The sequence below is a fragment of the Calonectris borealis genome, chromosome 1, assembly GCF_964195595.1.
Source record: "Calonectris borealis chromosome 1, bCalBor7.hap1.2, whole genome shotgun sequence".
Classification (NCBI taxonomy): Eukaryota; Metazoa; Chordata; class Aves; order Procellariiformes; family Procellariidae; genus Calonectris; species Calonectris borealis.
Window position 1 is genome coordinate 213,248,692 of NC_134312.1, and position 19,152 is coordinate 213,267,843.

Sequence of the window (19,152 nt, forward strand, 5' to 3'; positions counted from 1 at the left end):
AGGGTCATCATGGTCTGGCACTGCACCTACACTAATTAGTCCTTTAGCAATGTTAGCAATGCACTTTCCCTGTCTTTATTTGTGGTGTAATATTTGCAAAAAGAGTGTGAAGTGTGAGCTGCAGAGTGGATGCAGGCCATAGAAAGGTTAAATTGGGGATGAGGGCGGGATTAAAAAAATGAAGAATATTATTTCCTTTCTTATCCTTTTTAATTTTTCCTCAAATGCTTATTCTTGCCCCAGACTCAGCCCCAAGATGCAGCTGCCTGCGTAGCCTCTACCACCATGTCCCTCAGCAAGTGAATCTTCCCTCCTGCCCCACAGTCAAACAGATGTCAAAGCAGTCATTCAGGAGACCATACATCTTATAGGGAAAGGGAAGCTGGGAAAGACATTGCCTGCCCAAGCAGCGAGGCAACTCTGGGGGAAGAGGAAGCATTTCCAGAGTATAAGGACTTTTTGCAAATTCTGCATTTTGACTTTCCATAAAGTGTTGCCCTAACGATTTTTCATTTTATATAGCAAACTGTTAACTTATTTTTTCTCAATAAGATCTTATTACAGGTTCAAATGCCACTACTGCCCCCAAGACATTGTTAGAGAACAAAATTAAAGTACACCATGGTACCCTCCACCAGCACCCGAGAAGGCAGTCTCAGAACACTAAACCATTACTAAGTAATAACTATAATGCTCTAATAAATAATATTATGGGGAATTTGGATTAGACCGTCTACATGTCGTAGGTCTTCAATATCATACCTAGTAAGCTAACAAACATCAACAGAATGGCTTTGTGCGGAGAGTTGGAGATGGGTGTCCCTGCAAAAAAAGGGTTCCCACAAGGATATGTCAAACACTTTTATACTATATCTCAAGCTTCTTAACGAAGCATTCACCGTATCATAATTAAGAAAACTCATTTATACTAACCGTTACGATGAAAATTATGTTGAAAAACCCATCTAATTGAAAGTATAGTAACACTCATCAACTCAGTTCAACGCATGTGCAGAATTAAATCAAGGACATTAATTAATTAACACATTAAGTAAGTGGTGGTATGTTAGTTAGGGGGTTAATTTCTATATTTGGCAATCATGGCAGATTCTTACTGTTTAAGTCTCTTTAGTTAAAAAGGGACTCTATTCCCAGAACCATTTTCAATTAACACTAAGGGTTTTTTTTTTCAAAATGCGTATATTTATCCCTGTGTTTCTCACTCAGCAAGATGCAAAGCATCAGCACAGTGCTAATGGGAAAAAGCCAATAAATGTAATAACGTAGCACTGGTCTACAATTCAGCCTCGAGATATGAACATCTCTAGCTGAAGAAATTACAAAGGAATTATACAATAGTTAAAAAGTAGATATAATTTGATTATAGTAGGTAGATTAGTAGATAAAATTTGAATATACACGGGATTCCTATTAATTTCTGCTCACTTGTATTGGTTTTAGCCCGGGCAACTCCATGGTATCACAACATTTAAGCTTTTCCTCATCTATATAGTACTTAGGACAATGGAACCCTGCACTACAATCATAGCCCCTGGGTAATACTATAACCTAAATTATCATCATCATCATTCAGATTGAATTAAGAGGCTTGGAAAGAATATGCACCTAGGGAGGAATCTCTGGACCAGTCTTGCTTAGATCATTACTGATAGCTATAATGAGAAGGGCAGTGGAATATTTGCTTTGATGTATTCAGGGGCCTGGAAGGACTGCACTAATAACCTGGTCAATACTCTTGATGTAGCAAAGATAAGATGATCTGAGCTGTGCTACAGGAAGGTGACTCCAAGAACGGATGAATTTCATCCTCTCCCACACCTCTCATTTTATTATCAGATGAGATTCTCAAAAAGAATTTAAAAGAGTTTGTGGCTTACAATTCTTTAAAAATCAAAGGGAGCTGTATTCCTACTTAAATTAGGCTGAAACCTACTTTCCCCAAAAGCCTGAATATAAAAGAATCCATCTTTTCAAGATTATATATAAACACAATTGTCATCCCCAGGTTTAGCAGTGTTTGGAAAAATTTTGTACTTATCCACCCACACATGATCTTACTGAAGTCTGCAGAGAGTTCACCCACAGATGGATGTGACCCACCGTGTTTGTACCTAGAATGGTGGAGCAATACTAAGAAACCCCAAATTTCAGTCAGATAAATCCAGCAAAAAAAAACATTTGGAGGCTGCTATTTTTGTTAAGGTTTCTTCCTCTGTATTCCCCAGCGGCAATGCAATGAGCAGCTACTATATGGGCTCAGCCTCCTTTGAATATTAAATTACTGAAGTTCAGAAGAATTTAATTAGTATCTCACCTACTTACCACCTTCCAATGATGCCTCTGCTACAATTATGGCACTACATTACAAGCAATTTCAGCTTAATTGAATAACTTGAGTAAAACCTGGGTTCCAATTGCCAGAATTATCTGTATTAAGATAGTTCTAACTGAGTTAAAAAACAGAAAAGGTGAGATGATCTCTATGCATGCGGTGATACCAGATTTATAGCAGATACTCTAGTTTATTCACCTCTAATATTACCATACTGTCAAAAGAAATATGTTTAAATAACACTGCAGGCAAATCAATGGTCTGGGTGTGAGCAGTTAAAGAATTACAAAGACAAATCAGGCTGTCAGGTAGCAAAATGTTGGCTCTAAAATATTTTCAAATATCCCCCTTATTGTTTCAACCGTTTGTGCCTCTGTCCCTCTGGCTGCATATATCTATGTGCACTTCAGTCACTGACTGCCAACCTCCGTTCTCATGGTTCCTCACACACAACTATTTGTAAAATACATTTTCCTACAAAAACCTTGTACCGGAAGCAAGAAATGAAAAAACTTTCAGAGACAGTGAGAGTGAGAGAGGAAAAAAGCAATGGGACAAAGCCCGGATTGCATTTTCCTCAGGCTGTTTCTCTATCCTGCTGCATTTCATGTAGCTCCAAACTGGCTCAGATCCTCTCTGCTTTGAGATAATGAACTAGCACAGGAACTCAGCTGCTGAGTCATTCCACTTCAGCAAGAAAGTATAAGAAGAGAAAGTGTGGTGATAAAGTCAGTATATGAAAAGTTATGGAAAGCCATAAATGTACGTTTCCGATAGCTCTATACTCCAGTTGAGTATGTGGAGTTTCTAAGTCATTCTGGTCTGGGAAACACACCTATCCTGCTTCTCTGTAGCTACACTATAAAAAGAGTTTAATTGTGCAGCACTCCAAATGAGGAAGATCTGGCCCTAAGCACAGACACGCACAGTCCTCCAAAGGTAAAAAGGTGGTAATTCCCAGTACGTGAAGTGCTGAAGGAGAATTCGGGAAGTAAACTAAGTTTTCCAAAGGAATCTCAACACTTCACTTTTTAAATAGCAATAAAAGGCTGTCATACTGATGCTCTACTGCTTTGCTCAACACTTTTGTCTACTGTTCAGAAACATAAATACTGATGCGATGCTCTGCCTGGTTGATTGTTGCCTTTCTCTACACATGCAGCTCTATGTCTTTATTAGTCTTTGAGGTACAAGTGTTTAGTAGTCCTTGTGGCCAAGTTTACACTCCAAAATAGAGACAGGATTAAAATTCACTAATCCCAGTATCTTTAGGAGAGCGTAGGTAAATAACACTTTCAGAAATGGAAACCTGTCTTGGGTATTTTAACTGAGATTGCTTGAGCCAGTTTTTCAGACATTCTCTGACATTACAGCCATTAGTAAAGTATAAGCAATGCAGAAACACCCTTGTTTGCACTTTACTGTACTCGTTCCCATTTGCCTTAAGTAAATATCCACATCTTCAAGATACTGAAAAAATAATGCCTTTTCAAAACAGAAGAAAAATTATGACCATAATAATTAGGAAAATAACCCAGTTTCAGCTGAAACCTCTAATTCAGTTCAGATCTGCTCAGTTTGCAGATTTGTTGCAAAATAGTAAAGGAAACCAACTGCCTAATGACTGCTAAAGAGGAAACAGCAGTAATTTGAATGTGAAATCGGATGCAAGTTTGGTCTTCAGAAGTTGGTTGATGACATTAACACTCCTAGAGTGTTAAGTTGTTAACTTTGAAATATTTTGGCCAATTTCCAGTAATTAATATAAGCCTTTATACTCAAATGCTATGTACTGTCACTGAAAATTCTATTTCCCTGCTTGGCATTTGTTCATCTACTCGATCAAAGACACAATTTGTGACACTGAATTCAAAGTAGAAATTTCTTTATTTGTTGAAAACACCATTACTCTTTTCAGCCTTTCCAACATCATGTTATAAATTTTAATAATTTTATAAAGTCAATTATCACATTTAATGAATTTTTTCTTTGGAAGCACAAACTTCAGCCACTAAGGGCTGATTAAATCCAATGCAGCAATCCAGGCAGATGTTTATTATAACTGTAGTGGAAGGGAGGCTTTGAAAAAATCAGCTACGTACATTTTTTTTGAGAATGCAGTCACTTTCTGCATAAGACATTTTAACATAAAAAGGTAGCTTCTAGTTCTTATATATGTAAAAGACACGTTCTGTTCACATTTGGAAGATAACAGATGCAATTTGGTGTGCTTGAATCTGCTGGTTGAAAAAATCCATTGTATCTGTTGCGGCTCAGAGTTCCTGTTTAAGTCTTATAGAATAAAAGCTGCCCAGAGTGCTGCCATTTCAGTGGGCAACGGTGATCCACCGGACTTGATAACATTCAAGTGTATTTCATATTGCTTTTGCTTGAGGAGAAGAAAACTCGCCTTCCAGCAGTAAGAGAAATCAACACAAACTATTCATAAAGATCATATACGACAAAGGGAGAACCATGTCTCCTCTCAAAGCAAAATGATCAATTGTCTTGAACAAGAAGGGCATCAATTGTTACATGTTAACTGCTACCTGGTACAAATTTGTACCTTGTTGGTGGCTCGCAGTATTAACAAGATCCATGTGTAGGTGTAGAAATAGATATAACAGAAAAGTAAGGAAGAAATACCTGAAGGAGAAATACAGGAATGGATCCTAAAGGCAATTCAGAATTCAGAAAAATTAACAAAAAAAAGGTATACTGATTAACTATGGAAAAGCAAAACAATAGCATGGGAAGGGAGAAGGCAGCAAAAAGTACTGTGGGAAATCCAGTTAGTAAACAGTGCAGATCTTAAAAAAGTCAGCTGAATCATCAAGCCTGCTGACTATTTTTTGACATTTCCCCCAATTGCATCAGCTTCAGCAGCAATATTGCCTTTAAAAGATTATTAGAAAGCAAGTAACATGATCTGCTGAAATAGATATGTTGAAGGCAACCAAATGGCAAAAGTGTTTTCCATTTAAAAATCTTTCTGAGAAGTCTCAATTAGCTATTGATACCAATATGTTACACAATAATAATCTTTAAAAATCTTATTTAGACTAGATTCTTGAAAAGAGTTGGAAAATAATAGCCAGTTCAGAAAGAATGTTTTTTCTTTTAAATGCCAAAATTCTGTTGTTTTTTTCTCAGCTCCACAGTCCACAATACTATGTGACAGCAAGATGAAATGAGAGCCACGACAAACAGGAGTTTAAAAAGGAAGCACTTGGAAACAAAATGTGTATTAGCTTAAGCGCTTCTCAGTCAGGCTGCCAAGATATTCTTCCATAAGGTCTGACTGAACAGATCCTGTCCTGTTCGTGCTGGAGGCTACACCCATCCAGAGCTTCTGGAGCTGCAAACTTCTGCTTTGTACTTGGTTTTACACCTGATACTGAAAAAAGCCAGAACGTTTTTGGTGTGTCACATCATTGGATGTATAAACGCGTATATCTTCTACTGAGTGAGTGAATTATCAGGATATTCCTCAGTGAAAGGTATTATGGCAGTTTAATGCTTCATTTAAAATGTAGAGTACGTTCCCAAGTGTCAGTAGTAGCTGAAGTCTGACAGAATGGCATTTCAGCTGCTGAGCTTAGGGAAACAACTGGTGTTAAACCTGTCTGACATCTCTGACAAAAATCCCTCCTGTTACAGTCTGAGTAATAACGCCAGGGTGCTTTATTGCACTTTTCATCAGTAGGTCACAAAACACTTTGGAAAGGTGGCAAACATCATTACAGATACTTCACAAATACGCTGATATTCTCCTAGACTCAAAGAAAGGAACTGAGAGAACATACAAATCTTAGGTTTGTAGCATCTGGTAGTGATTCCATGGATTTATTGAATATATTTCATTTTTTTTCAGCTGGGAAAAAACCCTACCTTTATAATAGCACAACTCTCTCTGTTCATTTTATATTCTACAAGTATTTCATGAGACACTACATCAAGGAAAAAACAGCTCAATGAATTACAGGGAAGCAAGGAGTAACTAGTACTATGCAAAACATAACAGAAAGACAAGGAGAAAAAAAGATTCCTGGAATCTCCCATTTTCTTGATTATAAGTGAGAGACATGGCCAGAAATATTTGCAGACTTTTTTCAAAAAATAAGAGTCAGGAACAAGACTGTCCTTAAGGAGAAATCTACTATCTGAAAAGAATAAACGATAAAACAGCTAATTAATACAAATGGCTAAAGCATCCAGTAGATGAAGAACAGAGAAAGTCTTCTGAAACTGAATTCAGATTAACATTTGAAAAGACCTTCAATACCTAGGAGGCCCATATAAAGTAAACAGTGTCCATAGCCTGAAAATATTTTCAGATTCCTTTGAAAATTCCTTCCTTTATTCTTCAGGCAAATCTAACAACATATAATGGGCTGGTAGATACTGTCAGAATTTGCTTTGCTTGTGTCCAACAAAGGCCATCATTTATTTTGCCTAAAAATAAAGGATTGCAATGCCTGAGGTTTACCTTAAGTTGCTGAGATTTCTCCAATTAAATCACCCACTGACAGAAGCAATTTCATTTGGTTTCTTTTTAATTCTGTCAGAAGCTAGATAGATGACAAGATACTGTCTGCAACAACATAAATCATGTGGAAAGCCATCAGTCAGAAACCCAAGGCAAAAAATATCACGCACACAAAACAACGGCCTTAGCTATGATAACAAAAACCAAAAACTAATCTTTATTAGTAACTATTCTTCACTGTAACGTTCAAATTTTGCACCATTTTAGAACTTTCTTCAGAGTAAGACAGGGATTGCAAAAATGGAAGACATTCCTGCCCACATGAATATTCTTCAGAATACTAATTTATAAGCTGCTTATTTCGCCTTGAAACATAATGAAATAAAATAAAAATTCAGAGCTACTTTTGACACTTCTCTTAGAGCAAGAACAAGCATAGGCACATTTGTGTGTTTCCTTTGTCTCTTTTTAATCCGATTGCACTTTTATATTAAAAACCATAGATTACAGATACAGATCTATGATATATGCTTATCTGCTGTTACAGTAAGAGATAAGAGAAAAGCAGTACATGATTAAACATGTAACAAGTGTTGTATCTTAATGAAGCAACCTACTGAATATTCAGTGGAATTCACTAATGGATACGGACTGCAGTATGGGGCTTTGCCAATAACTGCATATTAAAAAGGAGAGGGAAAAAAAAAAGACAAAAAACCCCTGACAACCCCAAACACAAAAGCTAGGAAGCTACCAGGGCAGAGATCAAAAGTATTATTATAAGATCATTGCTACTGGGCTGAGCCGCCCTGGGGCTAAAAAATGCTTCATGCAGATTAGCTATACTTATGAAATGTAGGCAGTGTAAGCAAAGAAAAGGATGCAAGATTAAATTTTAGATGGCTTGCTAATATATCCATGCATACATTAATATGTCCTCTATATAACCCCAATTAATTTTCTAACTGCAGGAGAAAACTTCAGACTTCGGTTCCTGACATAACAAAGCATCAGCCTCTCACAGTCCTCCACGGCTCTTAAGAGCCTCTGAAATGCGGCATCTTTGCTCTGAAGAACAGCCTGTGCTGTGGCACAGCCTCAACTGTTTGTCACACCTGAACAACAGAAATTCAAACAAATTCAGCCTTATCTTGTTCTCTTCCCTATCTGAACTTCACCTCTAACATAAGGTTCTTCCCCAGTAATAGGAATTAGGATGTTCAGCAGCTCTGGAAAAATAAATGGGGTTTCTTATCACAGTTAGATGATCCCCCCAAAAGCACTAGGAGCTATATTTACGCAGGAGCATCAAGCATAGTAATGCTGAAAGCTGCAGCAACCAGCTTTTCCTGTGTAAATCTGGTTCCCTGGTAGCTACAGGTATTTACAATTACATGAGCAGAGGACTTCCCTGCAATTGTTCATTTAAAACAGCTACGCAGGCCTGTTGAGTGTATTTTCTAATGTTGTTTTGCAGCTCTGTGCAGCAACATCTCAAGTTAATCTACAGCCCACGTGACCCACTGCAACATCATGAGAGCCTTGGAGTTTGCTATTTTCACAGTACCTGTGACCAGCACACGACTTAGTATTTTATACAGAATTCATTAGTAAAAAAATAGTCCCAAAATTTTTCAAATTGAGAAATGGAACTGTTGCATCTGAAAAAAAATCGATATAGAATGTTTTGACCTTATTTATCCAAATTGTCTTTAGAATACAATTTTTATTGAAGTCAATGTTAATTCATGAAATAAATAGCTCTTACCTAATCTACATTTTTAGTCACAAAATATTACTCTTTATGACAGTTTCCTGGAAGCTCAGGCTAAGACATTTTTCACAGATTAATTAATCATCCAGGCTCATCCTCAGAGCCTCTTTCCCCATCTTTGTTAATTTGTCAGAGAAGCACGGCAATCACTGTAGTGAGGTCCAACTCACGCTTGGACAAGGAAGGCTTCGGAAATGACAAAATCTGTTTCATTAAAGACAGCAAAGGGGGTGTGCCAGATTCCAGGAGCCTTCCCAGGAACGACCTTCCTGCACCCGGGTGGGTGAAAACAAGAATGATAGGAGTGCAAAGGACACTTTGCCCACTCACCAGAAGATGGAAGTTGTGAAAGAGAGAGATCTGGCTTGGAGCAGAAACAAAACATCTTTTCCCCACTAGATACAGAGAATCTCAAGTAACGGTAAGATAGGGGCTTTTGCCATCATCAGGGAAAAAGAGCAAATGGAACCAATGTGCCACGGTGATGGGAGAAGCAAATCTCCTTCTTCTGAAAAGCAATTTGCACAAATGTCAATTCATGTGTAACCTTATGTATTGGGTTTGCGTGGCAAGGTTTTGGTAGGGGGGGGGCTACAGGGGTGACTTCTGTGAGAAGCTGCTAGAAGCTTCTCCTATGTCCAACAGAGCCAATGCCAGCTGGCTCCAAGACTGACCCACCGCTGGCCAAGGTCGAGCCCATCGGTCACGGTGGTAGTGCCTTTGTGATAACATATTTAAGAAGGGGGAAAAAACCTGCACAACAGCAGCCAGAGAAAGGAATGAGAATGTGTGAAAGAAACAGCCCTGCAGACACCAAGGTCAGTGAAGAAGGAGGGGAGGAGGTGCTCCAGGTGCTGGAGCAGAGATTCCGCTGCAGCCCATGGTGAAGACCATGGTGAGGCAGGCTGTCCCCCTGAAGCCCATGGTGAAGACCATGGTGAGGCAGGCTGTCCCCCTGCAGCCCATGGAGGTCCATGGTGGAGCAGATATCCACCTGCAGCCCGTGGAGGACCCCACCCCGGAGCAGGTGGATGCGCCCGAAGGAGGCTATGGCCCCATGGGAAGCCCGCGCTGGAGCAGGCTCCTGGCAGGACCTGTGGCCCCATAGAGAGAGGAACCCACACTGGAGCAGGTTTGCTGGCAGGACTTGCGACCCCGGGGGGGACCCATGCTGGAGCAGTCAGTTCCTGAAGGACTGCACCCATGGAAGGGACCCACACTGGAGCAGTTCGTGAAGAACTGCAGCCTGTGGAGAGGACCCACATTGGAGAAGTTCGTGGAGGACTGTCTCCCATGGGAGGGACCCCACGCTGGAGCAGGGGAAGAGTGTGAGGAGTCCTCCCCCTGAGGAGGAAGGAGCGGCAAAGACAACGTGTGATGAAGTGACCTGCGCTGCTCGGGGGGAGGAGGTAGAGAAAATCGGGAGTGAAGTTGAGCCTGGGAAGCAGGGGCGGGGGGGGGAAGGTGTTTTTAAGATTTGGGTTTATTTCTCATTATCCTACTCTGATTTGATTGGTAATAGATTACATTAATTTTTCCCGAAGTCCAGTCCGTTTTGCCCGTGACGGTAATTGGTGAATGATCTCTCCCGGTCCTCATCCCAACCCATGAGCTTTTCATTATGTGTTTTCCCTCTCCTGTCCGGCTGAGGAGGGGACTGACAGAGCAGTTTTGGTGGGACCCTGGCGTCCAGCCAAGGTCAACCCGCCACACCTTAACTTTGGAGACCGCTAAACAAATTAATTGCCCGTTTGCTTCATGTGGAGATGGTTTTTCGCTCTCTCCACTACAAAGTCATTCCATCAGTCCTGACTTTCTATAAGCTGTCAGCCACCCTGCTGAGCTGCAGGACAACACCCTGGGACAGAAGAAAAAAGGAGTAATATCCAGAGTGGTTCCTTCCCTTCTACAAAGTGAGACCATCAAAGAGGAGGCAACTGAAGAGATTTCTGAACTTCCTTGTTTAAAAATATCCTAGGCTAAGATAATAACAGTAATTTACCTGGCTACTTTTTTTTTGCCATTGATGCCCACACTCAAACTTTGCATTAAATTAGGAAATGGAGATAGTAGTTGGAATAGCCTGACGTTTAAAATGTTCAGACAACCAAGGAGATGCAAGACCCTTACATGGATTTTTACTTTTAAGCTTATCTAAAGAAAGTGGAATATACTTAAAACAAAAAGAAATCTAACATCACAATAATACTAATAAAGTTTATTTAGAAGCCAGACTTATCGTTCATTTAATGAACACTGATTAGCTCTATTTCTAGGAGGAAGGGAAAGAGAGGCACATTTAATTTAGAGACAGAACTTGCATGTCTAAATTTCAGGTTCGGTTGTGTTGTATTCAGATTTCCCAACACACTAGAGATTCAGAAGGCACCTAATTTCTAAGAAGGCATTTTTACTGAATTAGCACTTTCTAAGCCATATAAGAAAAACCTCCATAGCATGTCACCGAAGCTTTATAGGTGCAGATCAAAGGATTCTGAGCTTACTGCACCATCTAGTGCCAAAGAGGGAAAGTGCAATAAAATTATTTTAAACCGTCTTTTCATTACATTACATACTTTGTCCTTTAACAGATTAATAAAACACAATTTCATCACCTCCGTAAGTTGCAAAGAACATTTATCATCTCAATATGGTAACTCTCTCTTTCACAAAACTTCTGGAATGTTAGCATTTTCCCAAATGTTAATACAGCCACATAACTGAAAACTTCCTTTAAAACTTCAGTGTTTGACATTCAAAGTTGCTGAAGCTGTTGCAAATTTTATCTTCTCCACACTAATAAGCAGATCAACCTTTAACAGAAGTTTGCAGCTTTCTAAAATTAAGCGTTTATGCTTGTTATGCATATTATGATCTATTTTTAGATCATATTATTATGATCTAGTTGAAGATGTCCCTGCCCATGGCAGGGGGGTTGGACTAGATGACCTTTAAAGGTCCCTTCCAACCCATTCTATGCTATGATTCTATGATTCTATGATTTCCCAGAACAGAGTTGAGTGTACAGGAAATGCTACAGAAAAAAAAGTAGTAGAAAAGTGGAAAAGCAAAGTTCATGCAAGAAATCTGAAGTTACAAAAGTAAAAATCACAGTGAAAAGAGGTCTAGCTTTCAGCACAACTGTTCTTGCTCATTATTATCTTCTGAAAAGAAGTAATGTGGCTAGTGCAAACTAGATTTTAGGTACTTGAAAGATAACAAGACATGTCAATGTCAGAAAAACTATTCACATTCCTAAACAGTATTTATCATAATCAGTGTCCGAGTGTCTCAAAGAGATTTTCAGAATGGCTGAGGACCAGAGTTCTGATTATTCACAAAACTAGTGTAAGGTCGTTAAAGAAAATTCTCTTTATAAAAAACTTCTGAAGTAACCAATAATGACAAGCTCCACTAGGATATTTCTGGACTACATCAAACCACATAATTTGGAATATTAAATTACAGCCAAGTTCTTTAACAATTTGTACACAGCAACTTGATATCAAATTTAAGATGCATCTGTTCTATGCAACACAGTACCATGTCACACATTTTGAATCACATGTGTCTTCAAAAAGATGGACTGAATCCTTCCATCCTGAGGGTCAGAAAATCTTTCAAGAATCCCTGGAATGTTTTACTTAGAGGTGTACCCAGCGGTATAGAGAGGCCCACGGTTTCTCTGCCTGAACTTCAACCACCCACAAAAGTTGTCTATGTAATGATGTAAGTCTGTGCTCGAGCTGTCAAGCTGCCTTACGGATGCACACTGAGGTGTTCACTGTAACCTTGGAAGCACAGGCAGGGTGATGGTAGCACGCAGTCTACCTGTACCAACAAGGTATAACAGTTGTGGCTTCCAGAGATGGCTGTGGGTCCTGGTTAGTTGTGGGGGCTGGAACCAGCCACCCTGAAGGGTAGTTTTCTGATTGCATGGTCTTTGCAGATTTCTTTTCAAATGAACACAAACATATGGAAACAAGCAATTCTTTCCCTTGCCAAACTCAAGTCAATTAGGAAAAGTGATGTGATTAAGATGGATATGTGGCTTGGTCTTCGGACAACACTTTGCTTCCAAAGCATCTTAACGAGATTACTTTTATGCTCAAACATTTTTCTTTTATGGTACTATTTCAAAAATAAAAATATTGGGCAAATCATCCTGTCATCAGGGCATTTTGCAGCCACTAAACACAAAAGACTGCCTCCAAAATTCTTTGAGAGGTGCACCCTGGTGCTGCAGACCCCACAGTGAAATTCAGGCAGCAAAATGCAGTCAGGCAGTGACTTAACCTCACTTGACGTGCTTGCCGGCTGGGTGGCTGCTCAGACAGACAGTCCTAGTGACACAGGAGGTGACGTGAGCCCTCTCTTGGTACAAGCAAAAACGTGACTTTCATTTACACACATTTTCCCTTTGCACCAAATGCTCTGATCTGTATTCAGAAAACTGGGGCAGAACGAGTCAACCTTTCCAGTGCAAACAGCTCTCGGTGGAGTTTCCTGACAGCTTTATCCCACTGCAATTGCCAGTATCTTCTCACTCCTAAGACTAGAATTGACAGGTTGTATTTGGACCCCAGCATTTGTTATATATCCTCAGAGCAGGATTCCAGCAGTTCCACCTCTCACGCAAGGCAACAAAATATTTAAATTGCAGGCACACTTATCCAGCAAATCTTTAAAAAACAGTATTTTACATTTCCCTAGGAAGGCACGCTATAGTTGAGAGGTCTCAGATTTAGCCTCAGATTTAGCCATTATTCAGTGCAACCATGTTTACACAATACTAGTGAGAAGAGCGCAGAATACTTAATGATATCAGACTATAGGATGGAAAGTCTATAATTCAAGACAACAACCAATTCTGGTTGGATTTTGGAGAGTTTGAAATGCTGTTTTTCAACTACGTAGAAATCACCGTGACAAAAAGCTTCTGAACAGGGATTTCAGTTAATTCCTAGAAAGAAAAATGAATCCGAAGCAGGTGTTTCAGATAGGAAGGGTACCACAGTGACATGAGCTCTAGCAGAAGGTTTACTCCAGCCTCCTGAGCTAATTCTTTACTGAAGGTTAAAAGACAGGACACAGAGAGAGGTACAGGAGAAAGAAAGTAGGTACTTCAAAGACATCTGAAGAGACAAATTACTAAATTTAGATTAAGTGGCAGGCATGAGACGCTATTAAGTGGCAGGCATGAGACACTGTGAGTCTGAAGGGAAGAAGGAAAAGGGACAGAGTCAAAGACAGAAATCCTGAGGCTGAGGAGACAACTTGCAGAAGACACTGATTTCCAAGAGGAAATACTATATAGCTCCTCTCCTCCCATCACTTCAGAAAACAGCAACTTTCTCTTGTCACAAGAGCAAATTAGACTGGGAGCTGTTTTAAGGCAACTGCAGATGTCTGGGGATACCCTTCACCTCACTTCACAATAAACTTATCATCATTGCTACATTATCAGCTTGGATCATGCAGCCTTACTTGAAAGTCTCCATCTGTGAAGCAAAATGTCTATTTTTGACTTTCATGAATAAGAAGCACTACTATAATCTTAATATTCAAGGACCCTTAGAGGACCAGGGATGTTTCCCTTCTGGGCAAGATATTGCTTTGTCTGTGATTGTCTCCTGACGTTACACAGAGGCCACATGGAGGTAATCCCTTCCAAACAACTAAGTTGATCTACTTCAGCGTAAGAAGATATATCACTGCTTGATACTGTTGGCTTCTGTGGTAGAAGTTAGGTAAGTAACCTGGAAAGCTGCTAAAATATGAAAAGACAAACAACATACAAACTACACACCAGAACAACAAGAGCAGAGGACAAAGATTAATTCACGTGGCTATTGCATGAAGACTCAATGAACACCGGCTGCATTCACATCCATCTTCAATAATAAACATTTCCTTTCACTTGTAACCGCACTGTAATCACCCTGCTAGGCAAGCGATGCCCATTTCACAGGCTTTGAGCACCAGAAGGAGCAAAGCCCGTCTGTCTTGTTTGCTTCTTAGTTAATTGCCTGAATAAAACCATTACCCAGAACATCACCACCTCTAGTAAAAAATATTCTTTTTTTCCCCCTTCCAGGCCTAGTAGAAAATAAAAATAGGAAAACCATCATGCTCATCACTCCATCCATGCTCCTTTCATTAGAGAAGTTTTAGGAACATCTTCAAACTATTGCAGTCTTATTAAAGAGCAAATGTAATTTTCAGAAATGTATTTCTTTTTGGTTAATATACAGGTTCACCATGAAGATAAGCAGTTTTTGCCCAGCCAGATATATCAGAGGACACCAGGCACACAAACCTTCTACATTTTGTAAATAGTTTCCTTAGATAACAGAGAGATGTCTCTACATCACTCTGAATTGCAACAAAACCTACAGAAGACAGCAAATGCTTGAGTAGTAAGGATCTGAATACCGGCAAATGAGCTCCCTTTTCAGGCGTAACTTATGACTTCGATGTAGCTTTTTGAGAGATGCAAAAACCAGGACTCCGTCAGATGGTTACATTTACAGTATTTTTTTCAATTTCTGAACAAGAACAATCAGGAAGGGAAGTCTGCCATTCCAAAATCACGGTGATATTGAGGCCGAGAACCTCCATTATTCCTTTCTCAATGTACAGACAAAAAGGCTCATTTGCCAGGAATGATATTTGCTCAAGCAAAAATCTCACTCAAAGCAAAAAGCTCACATCTCAACACAAAGCTTTGCCAAGTAAACCATCACCTGTTACACTACAGTGAGCCTTAAAAACTGAACACAGGACAATCAATCCGCAATGATACCTTTCAAAAAGCAGCTTGTCTGCTTGTACGACAAAATAAGTTTCCCAAACGCTTCATGCTACATGGTGTCTCGTATTTGAGGACCAAAGCCACGGTGAATATCAATCCTACCTTCAAAGGAGAAATGTGCGACTGTAAGACATATCCATGGACATTCTCTATTTGAGACAAGTTCTTCTCTGACACATGAACAAGCTCTGGGCCTCTCACTTCATGGGTTAATCGAGGCAAGGTATGATCATGTGGAGCATCCTCATCTTGATAACGATATTTCTAGAGAAAAAAAGAGAGCGAGGAAGAACAAATAAGTTTTGAGGAGGCAATGCACATGTATTAATGTAAATATGGGATAACAGATAAAGTATCAGACATTAGAAAACATAACCCTCGGATTTCCTAATCTGTTCTGGAGAGAATACCTCATTCTTTTTTTAACATTTCATCAAAGAGAGAAAATGTGGTATATGACACCGATACACAAAACTTTCACCATCGGATAGATATCTGAGATGACATACTGGCAAGCCTTGATAATGAAAAAAAACCGTGTTGATCGGCTGAGCTGTAGCGTCAGCTCACATTTCACATCCCCACATTAATAACTGCACTTCTATAGCCTTTCTCTGCAAAATATTTGAGTCATTTTCCATTTCACGCCACGTACTCTGATGCTGGAGAGCACACATGCACTTCTACAGATCCACAGTCGGGAAGAAAATTACTCTCCGTTAAAGTTTCCTCCTTACCCTGAACACTAATTGGAGTGTGAGGAGTTATAACTCCCCGCTCCACGGAGAGGCAACATTAGAAACAGGAGACAAGCAGCTTGTCCAAGATCCAAAACGAAGCTTGTAACAACAAGGAATATAACCCTTAGTAATCAAATTAAATAACCAGATCTATCCTTTAGCTGGAATCCTTTTTAAAAAAGGCACCATCCACTCGGCTGACGGGCCCAGGGGTGTCTTGCGGTGGGGCCACTGGGGCTGGCTGGAACCGGCTGGAGCTGGCTGGAACCGGCTGGAACTGGCTGGAACCGGCTGGAACCAGCTGTGTCCGGCATGGGGCAGCTCCGACCTCTCTTCACAGAGGCGCCTGCAGCCCCCCGCTGCCAAAGCCTTGCCGTTTGTACGTGACACACACACCCCCCGCTGTTTTGAGGGAGGAGACTACTGAATGGGTGCCGTGGGGTTATGAATTCACGTGGCGTAAGGCAGTGGTGGGGGATGCTGAGACGTGACGGCAGGGAGCAGGAGGAGGAGAGCAGAGCGTCAGTCGGGAGAGTTCATAGGTCTCTGGTGATAAGTGAGGGGCAGACCGTGTCAGCTGACAGGTATATGCTAAAATATTGGAATGAGCAAAATCAAAGACTAAAGAAAAGACAAAATCTAAGACTAAGACTTATTTGGATGGGCATATAAGAAAAATAAGAAGTCTTAAGTTCGGGTGCACTCACAAGAACATTGCGAAGCAGACCTCTCTGCTGCTCCTGCATTTCACTTTGACCGCCCAGCTCTGGGGTGTTACTTCATTTATTCATCCCGGTTTATTCCTGCCCTCACTCTCATGTATGGAAATGTTTCAGCAGTTGCCAATTATTTTCAGAATACACACGTGACGTGATTTATTCTCTTTTTCTTTTCTGGGATATGCCTGCAACCCTTCACATATTCACTTTTCAGATAGCATAATTAATGAATATATAAAATGACTGGCACCAGACAAGTATTATTTGGGCAAGAAGCCATCTGTCTAATAGATGGTACTCCAACCAATGTCACATTTAAGGCTTGGCACACAGATCATTTCAGCCCCAAGCAATCAATTATTTTTTGAATTCAGTGAGTACTCTTTCAAAAAAGACGACTACTCAGAGACACCCTCTTTGAAGTGAGTCATTTGCTAAAACGTGATTAGGAGAAATAACTGCAGAATACCAGAGTCATCCCATCTCCCCAGGAAATAGTAAAATGAAAATGTCCAGCCACAGCTTTCCAAAGAGACAAGACAGCAGTGGCAGAAGACGTAGGAAGCTTTGTCATAGAATCATAGAATTGTTTAGGTTGGAAAGGACCTTTAAGATCATCGAGTCCAACCATAAACCTAACACTGCCAAGTCCACCACTAAACCATGTCCCTAAGCGCCACATCTACACGTCTTTTAAATACCTCCAGGGATGGGGACTCAACCACTTCCCTGGGCAGCCTGTTCCAAGGCTTGACAACCCTTTCACTGAAGACATTTTTCCTAATGTCCAATCTAGACCTCCCCTGGCACAACTTGAGGCCATTTCCTCTCATCCTATCACTAGTTACTTGGCAGAAGAGACCAACACCCACCTCGCTACAACCTCCTTTCAGGTAGTTGTAGAGCGCGATGAGGTCTCCCCTCAGCCTCCTCTTCTCCAGGCTAAACAGTCCCAGTTCCCTCAGCCGCTCCTCACAAGACTTGTGCTCCAGGCCCTTCCCCAGCTTCGTTGCCCTTCTCTGGACACGCTCCAGCACCTCAATGTCCTTGTAGTGAGGGGCCCAAAAGCGAACACAGTATTCGAGTTGCAGCCTCACCAGTGCCCAGTACAGGGGCACGATCACCTACCTAGTCCTGCTGGCCACACTATTTCTGGTACAAATATTTTACTATCTCTATGTATGTATAAACTATTCTGTCCAGATCATTCATGCAGCTTTACAGCACAAGAAGGAGTGTAAGGTGACATTAAAGAGAGAACATCTCTTTGACCATCAGCAAGTCCTTTCCCCATCACTGCACTGCAGTGTAGCTGTTGCATACATGAGAGCCAAGGCCCAGAGGAAATTGGTTCACCCTGAGCCCTGTGCTCCCGAAAAGCAGAACGCTTGCATGGATCTCTACTGGTAGACTTTCCCATGAAAACCTATGCTTTATAATTAAAATTGATCATTTTATCCGATAATTGCACATTCCCATGACAAATTGAATAATATCCATGTTCATATGCCATAAACTGGAAAGTTTACAGAACAGATTTCCACTTTTCCATTTGCCTTTATCTCCCTCCCACCCCAAGCCCAGCCTTCTTCTCATTTTTCACAAAGTACGAGCCTAGAGCATTTCTGGGTCAATCCTGTTACGTGTTTGCCTCATGTTCTTAGCACCAAACTCATTGGTTTTCATACATCTTTCCTCCCACAGCATCTCTTCACTGAAATGCTTTCAGCTGTGAACCAAAACAGCTTGACACAGCAAAAACCCAGTGCTAAGGCTGAAAATACCAAACCAGAATTAAGACTTTCCCGCAGAAATGCCTCATTTGTCTCCATTGCTCTGTCCCGATAGGGTCCTGCAAATGTCCTTGAAATTACCCGATTCCCTAGAAACCAGAGCTTTCTCTAAGGGTTAATTCAAATTTCTGGAGGGAAAAGCATGATTGCACGGAAATGCTACTCTTCATTTGACAAAAGAACAGGTGGATGTCTTATGATAATTAAATTACAAATCAGTGCCTGCTGCTGACAGGGTATTGTATGCTGCCAACTAGCATCAGATATTTAAAATCCTCTGTAATTACCTATAATGGGGGAGTGGAGTGCGCTGCTATGAATTTTTAATATGAACGTGCCTTTTTATAAGAGATCATTCTCTCTACAATGTGAGATTATTACAGCATCACTGTTCCTCGCATCGTACTGACTGAAGGAGCATTTCTAAGCCTGTGTTTGCCAAAGAGTTGTCAGCTAAACAGGACTGAAGA

The 19,152-nt window shown here is 40.5% G+C and overlaps 1 protein-coding gene across 2 annotated transcripts in view; it reads right to left on the bottom strand.

The window, feature by feature from the left end:
* Window positions 1–19,152, bottom strand: part of DLG2 (discs large MAGUK scaffold protein 2) — a 1,041,736-nt gene that overhangs the window by 558,577 nt on the left and 464,007 nt on the right. For both annotated transcript variants that reach the window (XM_075140226.1, XM_075140227.1), the window contains one exon: window positions 15,533–15,694. In XM_075140226.1, the coding sequence (XP_074996327.1) occupies window positions 15,533–15,694 (162 nt within the window). The remainder of the gene's footprint in view (window positions 1–15,532; window positions 15,695–19,152) is intronic.